The 10,879-nt window shown below is 42.0% G+C and overlaps 1 protein-coding gene across 3 annotated transcripts; it reads left to right on the plus strand.

Annotated features, from left to right (window-relative positions):
* Positions 1-241: 241 nt before the first annotated feature.
* On the plus strand, positions 242-10,879 carry dhdds (dehydrodolichyl diphosphate synthase). 3 transcript variants are annotated; one of them, XM_024414475.2, is made up of 9 exons: positions 242-341; positions 3,332-3,414; positions 3,546-3,662; positions 3,902-4,044; positions 6,641-6,757; positions 7,028-7,129; positions 9,680-9,794; positions 10,087-10,194; positions 10,432-10,879. In XM_024414475.2, exons 2-9 carry the CDS (start codon positions 3,352-3,354, stop codon positions 10,672-10,674), a joined length of 1,008 nt encoding a protein of 335 aa, XP_024270243.1. In that variant the 5' UTR covers positions 242-341; positions 3,332-3,351; the 3' UTR covers positions 10,675-10,879. The 3 variants fall into 3 exon arrangements, with proteins under 3 accessions (XP_024270243.1, XP_024270242.1, XP_024270244.1); XM_024414474.2 differs by having other exon boundaries at positions 248-353; XM_024414476.2 differs by lacking the exon at positions 242-341 and adding an exon at positions 959-1,040.

The raw sequence follows: 10,879 nt of genomic DNA on the forward strand, positions 1-10,879 counted from the left end.
GTGTAGTGCTAGGGCAAACGCCAAAACGTGCAGCCCTTGGGGTCCCAGGACCGAGTTTGGGGAACCCCTAAACATAACCCTTACCTGACCTTAACTATTTTAAATCCCACTTCAGTGGGGAGTAGGGACGTCCCAAGATCCCGGATAGCACTTAGCCCAATTTGAAACCTATCCAGTAAATATTTAAATATTCTATTCGAACCCCAGAACACCAATTTACCTGAATAAGGTTCCTGTCAATCCACATGCAGAGAAATCTGTACAAACAGTTCCAGGCGGAAGTGGTCGGTCTTTTGATTACGTCACTCCATCGAATAAGGAAGGGGACGTCATCTTAAACTGTGAGTTGGAAGGTATGTGAAATATGTAAAAATACGGCTCAAAATGTTGATAATTCATGATCTCTTTCAACAATATGAATGAAATCGAACATTTTAGTGAAAGTGCAATTGCTTTGTACATTTCAAACAGTGTTCATCATTGGTTATCGCTCCCTGTCCGGTTTGTGTTAGCTAGCTAGCTACAGTAGCTATGATATCGTTATCTAGCTATCCAAGACCAGATCCACATGAATCAGAGATGCATAATCATATCACTAGTTTTCAGAATATGATTTGGTTAATATATCCCGTTTATTCATGCATGCATGTAGACTAGTGGCGTATGTATCAGATACAAGTCCGAAATCATTAACACCCATAAAGATCAGCAGAAATTACTATAAAATAAATCATTTAAATACTGAGCAATTGTATGCTCAACATGTTTTGTAAGTTATATTATACGAATACAATTGCTCAGAGAAAGAAATGTTGTTTAACAAGTAATACATGATTTTCCTCAAAAGCTAAGGTTCAAAATGATTGACACACTTGTTTTGGTAGCCTGGTGGGTAGGAGCGTTGGGCCATTAACAGAAATATTGCTGGATTGAATCCCAGAGCTGACAAGGTTCAAATCTATCGTTCTGCCCCTGAGCAAGGCAGTTAACCTCCAACAAAAACTACCGATGACGTGGTGTCTACCAACATATTTTAACAAGTAGGTATGGGGTTATTTACTGCTCATGCATTCTAATTGACGCCAAACTAGTGTTGCACGGTAAACCGAAACGTCAGTACTTTTTTTTAAACTAGAACATGAAAAAAGTTTCAGTACTTATATAAATTGTGTCACGTCATCTACTGATTGAGAGAGGATCAAGTCTGTCTATCAGCGCAGTTGATGTCCCCTTATAGCACGAGCGCATCGTGCCTGCTTCACTTGCTCATTGCTAACTCTAGCCTGTCCTGAGGAAACACTGCACTCACTGGGAGTCTTGGCTGCTAGCGCCACACTTATGGTGAACAAACTTGAATGATGCAACATGGCATGTAGAAAATGTTGCAACTGTTAGCAAAACAATGTTCGTTACAGGCTAGAACATTTTACAATGCAAGAAGATACCAGTAGCTCAGACTGGTCTCATAGACTAGATGTCAGTCCAAGACACTCAAATTAGTATGGTTACATAAGATAGGAAAAAACGAAAGCAGGGGGGTTGGTCGAGGTGGATGGGTGTTAGAATCTCATCATGGACAACTTCAGCATTTTAGCAACTACTTATTACTTTTGAACTACTTTGCATATGTTAGCTAAGCCTAACCTTAACCCTTTTAGCTAACCCTTTAACCTAACCTTAACCCTCAATAATTCAATGCATGCACACACTCCTATTGAATATGCATTCACCTGTATTGTGAATAGGGCTAGACTACATCTTGATTTACCCTGTTTATCAATAGCGATTTACAATTCAAATAAATGATTACCGTTATGCAGTTAGATTGGTAAAAACAAAGTCATATTGATTGTATGACTATCATTGATTCATTAATGCAGGTCTCTCCAACCCTGTTCCTGGAGAGCTTGTTTTGGGTAGCCTGATTAAGGTTGGAGCAAAAACCTAGTCCAAAATTCGGGTGTCGTGACAACATTACCCCAAACCCACCACTGGTGGGTGCATGACCAAATAGCTCTATTTTCATGTCATCGGACCAATGCACCGGTTCCAATCCAAATACCAGTGCTGTTTAGCAAACTCCAGGCATTTACATTTGTTGGATGACATGAAAACCGAGCTCTTTGGTCACACACACTAGTGGTGGATTTGGTGTCTAAATGAGACGGCATGAGCAGAAAATAACCCACTACGGTAAAATATGGTGGTGGATCTTTGATGTTATGGGGCTATTTTGCTTCCACTGCTTCCCTGTTAAGGTCAACAGCATCTTGAACTTTACCAAGTACCAGGACATTTTAGCCCAAAACCTGGTTGCCTCTGCCAGGAGGTTAAAACTTGGCTGCAAGTGAATCTTCCAGCAAGACAATAATCACAACCACACCTCAAAATCCACAAAGAAATGGTTAATTGACCAGAAAATCTATATTTTGCAATGGCCATCTCAGTCTCTGGACTTAAACCCCATTTGAAAACCTGTGGTTTGAATAGAGTATCACAGTATGAGTCATAATACCCCAATCCCTAGCGGTCAAACATTGAAATGGTTCCAATCGTTTTTCTCAGAACCATTTCCCTGTTTGACCGCTAGGTTTTATGGGTATTATGACACCTCCACTGTGGGGCTCTATTGAAGAGGGCAGACAAAGGATATCAAGGATCTGGAAGGATTCTGTATGGCGGAATGGTCTAAGATCCCTCCCAATGTGTTCTCCGAAAAGGGCTCCGTGCCATTATCCTTGCAAGTTGAGGTATTGAAAGGTATTCAAAACTGGGGTGTCAATCATTTTGACCCCTACCTTTTTTGAGAAAAAAATATTACTTTTTAAACAAAATCTCTTTCTCTGAGCAATTGTATTAGTATGTAATTGTATCTTTGTTTTGGAGCATACAATACAGCTCATGTTTGAATTATTTATTTTATACAGTCAGTTCTGCTCACCTTTATCAAGGGTGTCAATAATTTCAGACCTCCCTGTACATCTGGTATGTGGTGAAAAGCTCCTGTAGCACAGCTCAAGACTAGAAAGCAGTGGCCTCTAAGGTCCTTTGTCAGGGAAATTGCAAGGAACCACCACACCTTATCCTACTAACGTCAATGAATGCACTGCCATTATGTTTGTTGATGCACCCCACTGAACTAGGCCTGTGCTCTATATGTAACTATGCTACATACCCCTCACTACTGTTTATAATGCAGCCCAGGCTATACAAACCAGGGACTGCTGAATTTGTCAGACAAGCCTAACGGCTAACCATGTTCATAAATTGCTTGTTTATAGGTATCTGTTTATATGTATCTCTAATGTATGTAATGCATGCATCTCCACAGGGGTGTCAGAGTTTTTCAATATGTCGTGGATAAGGGAAGGTGAATTGAACCTCATTGAGAAGCTCTCAGCCAACATACTGAAGGTATGGTGATCTATTTGCAAATGCATCCCTTCTGAGGATATTTGAATGAATTAATCACAACCACATTTTTATGATATGCAATATGGTTCTATCTGTATGGAATCCATCCACCCCTCCTTGGTCTCTCCCAGGCTGGCCCGATGCCCAAACATGTGGCCTTTATCATGGATGGCAACCGGCGCTATGCCCGCAAGCGTCATGTGGAGCGCCAAGAGGGACACACACAGGGTTTTGACAAACTGGCAGAGGTGAGGTTCCCAGGGGACATCAGTGTCATGATGTCGTCATTGTTCTTTCTATCATAGTTGTTCTCATTCATACTTTCCCTTTTGCATGAGCTTTCACATTGTCTTAGAAAAGTAGGTAAATGCACTTAACCATTACCACCATAACATGCATTTGTATAGGGCTGTCACCAAGTACATTAGAAATACATACTACTCTGTTGGCTTTACTGATGATCAACCTTGGTGGCTCCTTCCTTTAGACACTACGCTGGTGCCTGAACCTGAGCATCCATGAGGTCACCGTGTACGCCTTCAGCATCGAGAACTTCAAGCGGTCTAAAGACGAGGTGGATGGCCTGATGGAGCTGGCCAAGCAGAAGTTCATCAGACTGCTACAAGAACAGTGAGTGTCAGAACCGAGGAGCCAGAGTGCTTCCATTAAAGATGCATAGGTGTGGGAGTCCCAGCGAGTGGGAGAGAAAGCAGTATAGCTACCTGCTAAATGATGGGTTATCTTTCCACCGAAAGTGTTTTACAGACACTTTAATTAAAAACTCGACAAGGAGGATGTTTCAGTAATTCACTTGGGCCAGACAACGGAAAATGTAAATTTACCGGCCATTTCAGAGATTTGCCGGATCCATATGCATTGGGTGCATAAACCATTAGGGAATCCACCCATGGTGCTCAGAATAACAGAAATCACATTTAGATTATGATAATTCATCTTAACAGGACATGCAACTCCTGTAATGAAGCAGCCAATAAAACGTCATTTTGAAACATTTCCCAAAATGGAATTTGCAGGAAAACACCATTCTAAACAGCGCAGCTTATGAGAGTGGATCCAAATGTGAGGAAAAAAACTACTTCTGTCTATACAGAAATTCATAAAATCATTCAAAATACTTCAGTAGAAAGCATGACTTAGCCACAGAGAAATTGAGGATCATTATCTTCTTTAGAAAATAGCTGTGGAGTGTTTCAAATCACAAGCTAGTAGGCATATTTGCAATTTGGGCAGCGCATTTGGCAATAGGCTTAGCTGATTATTGAGTTGCGGTTGTCAGTGAATAGTATCTAAAATATGTGTGAAGATAGTGTCTTGGGTATAATTGAAAATGTTGAGACGAAGAATGGGTGGGGTGTTTGTCGGAGATAAAGGAGAGTCTCTTTCTAGAATGGCTCCGCTGTCTCATGTAAATTCTTAAGCATTTATTGTGTGAATTGTTTGCCCTTTGATTGTTTGTTTTTTTAATCAATTGCCCATTACATATGTGTACACCAAACATTAGGAACACCTTCCTAATATTGAGTTGCAAAAAAATTATTCTTTAACCTGTCTCATCCCCTTCATCTACACTGATTTGAAGTGGATTTAACTAGTGACATCAATAAGGGATAATAACTTTGATCTGGATTCACTTGGTCAGTCTGTCATGGAAAGAGCAGGTGTTCATAATGTTTTGTATAAGCTGTGTATGTCACCAGTAGTAAATATACCATTAATCACTGTCATGTGGTTACATACATTTCTGTTACTGCATGTATTAATTAGTCATTTACTGTTCTCATTCTCGAAGTGGAAACGCGATTTGCGGAGTTCACAACCTGCTACACTTGTGAGAAACATGCTTTGGTTCATTTCATGAACATAATTTCTGAGTAAAAAAAAAAGTAATGTTCTTTTGCTTGCTCCATGTGAGCGATGAGCATGTGTCTGGTTTCTTTGTCCTGTTAATGAACGCATACAAGTTACGGAAATACAGGAAAGTCAACGAAGTCGTTTTTTAAAACATCCATTGCGAATGATAATGAAGACTATTAAAAATATAGTTCCTCACGGTAGGCTATTTGAACAATCTCCCCCTCGATAATCACCAAGCGTCGGTGTGAAAGAGCAACATTTTATGGATCTGATAAGCCCATATAACCAGTGGAAACTTCATAATATACCTGAACACTTTTCCCTTAGGCAAAAACAGCTGTCTGGGCCGAGCTCACTAGCGGGAAACGGGCCTGGAATAGGTTGATAAAATGTTGCAAGTTCACTAGCGAAATCTTCCGGCCAGACACAGTTGATTACACAGTTGATTGGTTTGATACAAATGTTGCACTTTATAGAAAGGGAGGCAGGAGAGTCTGAGTAGAGAGATTAATGTGCTTTGAAAGAACATGAATGTGTCATATTGTATGTTTTCATTTTGTCGACTATGTATTTTTACTTAGTTGATTATGTTGATTTATATATAGGCGATGAGTTCAGTGCGCTCGTTTCTTTAGCCGCCAATGGATCATCAATGTGTCCATATGGCAGAGGCTGGTGCTCTCGCATTAGTATAATTTTTAACTCGGAGTTGTATGATTTAACCACGTGACTGAACGTTATTATTGAAATGAAACTGTAACACGAAAATGCGCATATGAAAATTAGAAATGGTTGCATAAATTGTAAGCTTCCCCAAACTTGAAAATCGCGCGCTGTAAATGAAGTATTTGTAAAATAATTGTGTCCACGTTTCCGTGGTCGGATTTTGCCTATAGGCTACATTGCAGCAATCTTTTATTTATTATTTTTTTAACCTTTATTTAACTATGCAAGTCAGTTAAGTACACATTCTTATTTACAATGACGGCCAAATCCGTGTGCGCCGTTGAAACAATTTAAGTATGTTTTCAAAATGCGTACTGCCTCCCGCTTACATGTTGAAGAGCAGATATCCTGTTGCCTGCACTTAAATGCTGAATGGGAGACTCGCTTCAATTATCAGTTGATTTATATATATATATTACATGGGATTGCATTTAGAATTGTTGTGCAATGAATGGGCTTATAAATACAACAACCAGCTGAGTAGCTGCAGGAGACATCCCTCTCAAAATAGCATCTTTATGCTGTGTGCATGTGATAGTCATCATGTATTTTATTAATCCAACAACTAACGAAAATACACCAAAAGCCACCCTGACTTGGTCATGTCTGCTCTCTTCCAATCCAGGGAGAATCTGGAGAAGCATGGGGTGTGCATTCGGGTGTTGGGAGACCTGACTCTACTGCCTCTGGACCTGCAGCAGCACATAGCCCGGGCTGTGGTGGCCACCAGGACTCATAACAAGTAGGCATCGCCACCTCATCATCCTGCTGCTTCTCACGTCTCTGGAGGTGGCTGTGAGCTTGTGTGCAGCCACCTGAAAAACATTGCATTTTTGACAAATGCACCAAGGTTTACTGCAGATGCTGGACTTCAGTTGTTTATAATGCAATGCAATTTCTCTATGCATAAAACAACACATGGGCTTCTGTTCAGGAATCTAAGATCTCTTCAGGAGTGGCTACTTACAGCTGTAATAACTCCTTTATTAACGTCCCACCCTCTTGCCAACAGATGCTTTTTGAACGTGTGCTTTGCCTACACCTCAAGACATGAAATTGCTAATGCTGTCAGAGAGATGGCTTGGGGCGTGGAGCAGGGACTTATCAAATCCAGGTAAACTACTTCAACAGAGATTCAGAAGGTTAATATAGCATAAGAGTGCATTCATGGCACTCTCAAATATAATTATTCAATTTGCATTATCATAGATTTGTTTTCTGCGCGTTTCTCTTGTTTCTCAAATTACTGCATCGCCTGGTTCACCAACTACTTCTCAGATGGAGTTCAGTGTGTCAAATCGGAGGGCCTGTTGTCCAGACCTCTGGCAGTCTCTATGGGGGTACCACAGCGTTCAAATCTCCGGGCCGACTCATTTCTTTGTATATATCAACGATGTCGCTCTTGCTGCGGGTGAATCCTTGATCCACCTCTACGCAGACGATACCATTCTGTATACATCTGGCCCTTCTTTGGACAAATGTGTTAACAAACCTCCAAACGAGTTTCAATGCCATACAACTCTCCTTCCGTGGCCCCCAACTGCTCTTAAATGCTAGTAAAACTAAATGCGTGCTCTTCAACCGATCGCTGCCCGCGCCCGCCCGACTAGCATCACTACTCTGGACGGTTCTGACTTAGAATATGTGGACAACAATAAATGCCTAGGTGTCTGGCTAGACTGTAAACTCTCCTTCCATAGGTAAGCCTTCCTTCAATAGGTAAGCAGCTTGGTTTGAAGAAATCAACTGTGGGAGCAATTATTAGGAAATGGAAGACATACAAGACCACTGATAATCTCCCTCGATCTGGGGCTCCACGCAAGATCTCACCCCGTGGGGTCAAAATGATCACAAGAACGGTGAGCAAAAATCCCAGAACCACACAGGGGGACCTAGTGAATGACCTGCAGAGAGCTGGTGTAACAGTATAATTTTAGACCGTCCCCTCGCCCACATCCGGGCGCGAACCAGGGACCCTCTGCACACATCAACAACTGACACCCACGAAGCATCGTTACCCATCGCTCCACAAAAGCCGCGGCCCTTGCAGAGCAAGGGGAACTACAACTTCAAGGTCTCAGAGCAAGTGACGTCACCGATTGAAACCCTATTTAGCGTGCACCGCTAACTAAGCTAGCCGTTTCACATCCGTTACACTGGGACCAAAGTAACAAAGCCTACCATCAGCACACTACGCCACCAGAAACTCAAATCATGCAGTGCCAGTACATGTCCAGGCCCGTCTGAAGTTTGCTAGAGAGCATTTGGATGATCCAGAAGAAGATTGGAAGAATGTCATATGGTCAGATGAAACCAAAATAGAACTTTTTGGTAAAAACTCAACTCGTTGTGTTTGGAAGACAAAGAATGCTGAGTTGCATCCAAAGAACACCATACCTACTGTGAAGCATGGGGGTGGAAACATCACGCTTTGGGGCTGTTTTTCTGCAAAGGGACCAAGACGACTGATCCGTGTAAAGGAAAGAATGAATGGGGCCATGTATCGTGAGATTTTGAGTGAAAACCTCCTTCCATCAGCAAGGGCATTGAAGATGAAACGTGGCTGGGTCTTTCAGCATGACAATGATCCCAAACACACTGCCCGGGCAACAAAGGAGTGGCTTCGTAAGAAGCATTTCAAGGTCCTGGAGTGGCCTAGCCAGTCTCCAGATCTCAACCCCATAGAAAATCTTTGGAGGGAGTTGAAAGTCCTTGTTGCCCAGCAACAGCCCCAAAACATCACTGCTGTAGAGGAGATCTGCATGGAGGAATGGGCCAAAATACCAGCAACAGTGTGTGAAAACCTTGTGAAGACTTACAGAAAACGTTTGACCTCTGTCATTGCCAAAAAAGGGTATATAACAAAGTATTGAGATAAACTTTTGTTATTGACCAAATACTTATTTTCCACCATAATTTGCAAATAAATTCATTAAAAATCCTACAATGTGATTTTCTGGAATTTTTTTCTAATTTTGTCTGTCGTAGTTGAAGTGTACCTATGATGAAAATTACAGGCCTCATCTTTTTAAGTGGGAGAACTTGCACAATTGGTGGCTGACTAAATACTTTTTTGCCCCACTGTATATCTCACTGGTCATCCCCAAAGCCAACACCTCATTTGGCCGCCTTTCCTTACAGTTCTCTGCTGCCAATGACTGGAACGAATTGCAAAAATCGCTGAAGTTGGAGACTTCTAACTCTCTCACTAACTTTAAGCATCAGCTATCTGAGCAGCTTACCGATCGCTGCAGCTGTACACAGCCCATCTGTAAATAGCCCATCCAACTACCAACCTCATCCCCATATTGTTTTTATTAACTTTTTTTTGCTCTTTTGCACACCAGTATTTCTACTTGCACATCATCATCTGCATATCTTTCACTCCAGTGTTAATTTTCTAAATTGGAATTACTGCGCTACTATTGCCTATTTATTGCCTTACCTCCTTACTCCATTTGCACACACAGTACATAGATTTTTCTATTGTGTTATTGACTGTACTTTTGTTTATCCCATGTGTAACTCTGTGTTGTTTTTTTGTCGCACTGCTTTACTTTATCTTGGCCAGGTCGCAGTTGTAAATGAGAACTTGTTCTCAACTGGCCTACCTGGTTACATAAAGGTAAAATAAATATTGTCTTGTCTTGGTTGTTGTGTCCAGTGATGTGTCGGAGGCCCTGCTGGGTCATTGTCTGTACAGCAGTAACTCCCCCAATCCTGATCTGCTCATTCGCACGTCTGGAGAGGTGCGACTCAGTGACTTCCTGCTGTGGCAGGTAAGGACAAAGACACTCCTTACTAGCTGTTTCCAGCGTGATGTTGAATGATAATGAGATTTGCCTCTTGCCTAGCATCCTTTGGTAAGGACAAGACCTACTTCCTGTTCAGTGACTTCAGTGACAGACAATGGAGCCTCTGGTTTAGCTGCCTCTCCCACTACCTCGTGACTTGTTCTTTGTAAAAGTAGGCTGTCTGGTGTTACCTGTGGGGATTATTCAGTGGGGTGCAATGTTTATAGAATGTTGCAGACACAAATGTAATATTTTTTTTGTCTGTGCTATCCTGTAGACGTCCCACTCCTGCTTAGTGTTCCAGTCAGTCCTGTGGCCAGAGTACTCCTTCTGGAATCTGTGTGATGCCATTCTGCAGTATCAGCTCAATCACAGACCTCTTCAGGTATGAACTCTCTCTTTCCTTCATTCATCCCCCACATACATTCCACCGTACGATATTTACCCAACCTTTAAACGCGTGTGCACTTTTGCCACAAATGTTTGGCACATTATTTCAAGTTGCATTTCCATCATTGAGCGAGAATTCATTAGCAGGATCATCTGAATACCTGTAATAAACTACTGTGTTGTGTGGAACACTGAGGTCTGCTTGAATGACTGATCCCTATGTATGCTGCAGAAAGCCAGAGATCAACACAGAGAGGAACAGGCCCTACAGCAGCATGAGGCAGACCGGGCCTGTGTTGCAGACCTCCTACAGCACCACGGCAATGGAAAGCCCCTGGATGCCCAGAGGAGACAGGAAGCACTGCTCAACTACACTGCCAGCCGAGAGGAACGGGTTCAGGACTTCCTTGGTGCACTCCAGCACAAGAGAGACTCCTTCCTCACTGACTTAACCAGCCAAGCTGCTCTGGCATAAATAGGGGATGAGGGGAACACAATGCTCCCCATCTTGAATTGGGGGAGCAATCCCATCTCTTCCCTAAAGGGCTGAGTGGTTTGAAACTTCTTATTTTGTATGAGTGATTTTACCCCTATGGGGCTATATGTGGGATATTTATGTGTGTATTCTAAGTTTGATCAAAGTCTAATAAAAAGATAAGTCTGGTAAAGAGCTAATGATT

Source organism: Oncorhynchus tshawytscha, linkage group LG03 (assembly GCF_018296145.1).
Source record: "Oncorhynchus tshawytscha isolate Ot180627B linkage group LG03, Otsh_v2.0, whole genome shotgun sequence".
Lineage (NCBI taxonomy): Eukaryota > Metazoa > Chordata > Actinopteri > Salmoniformes > Salmonidae > Oncorhynchus > Oncorhynchus tshawytscha.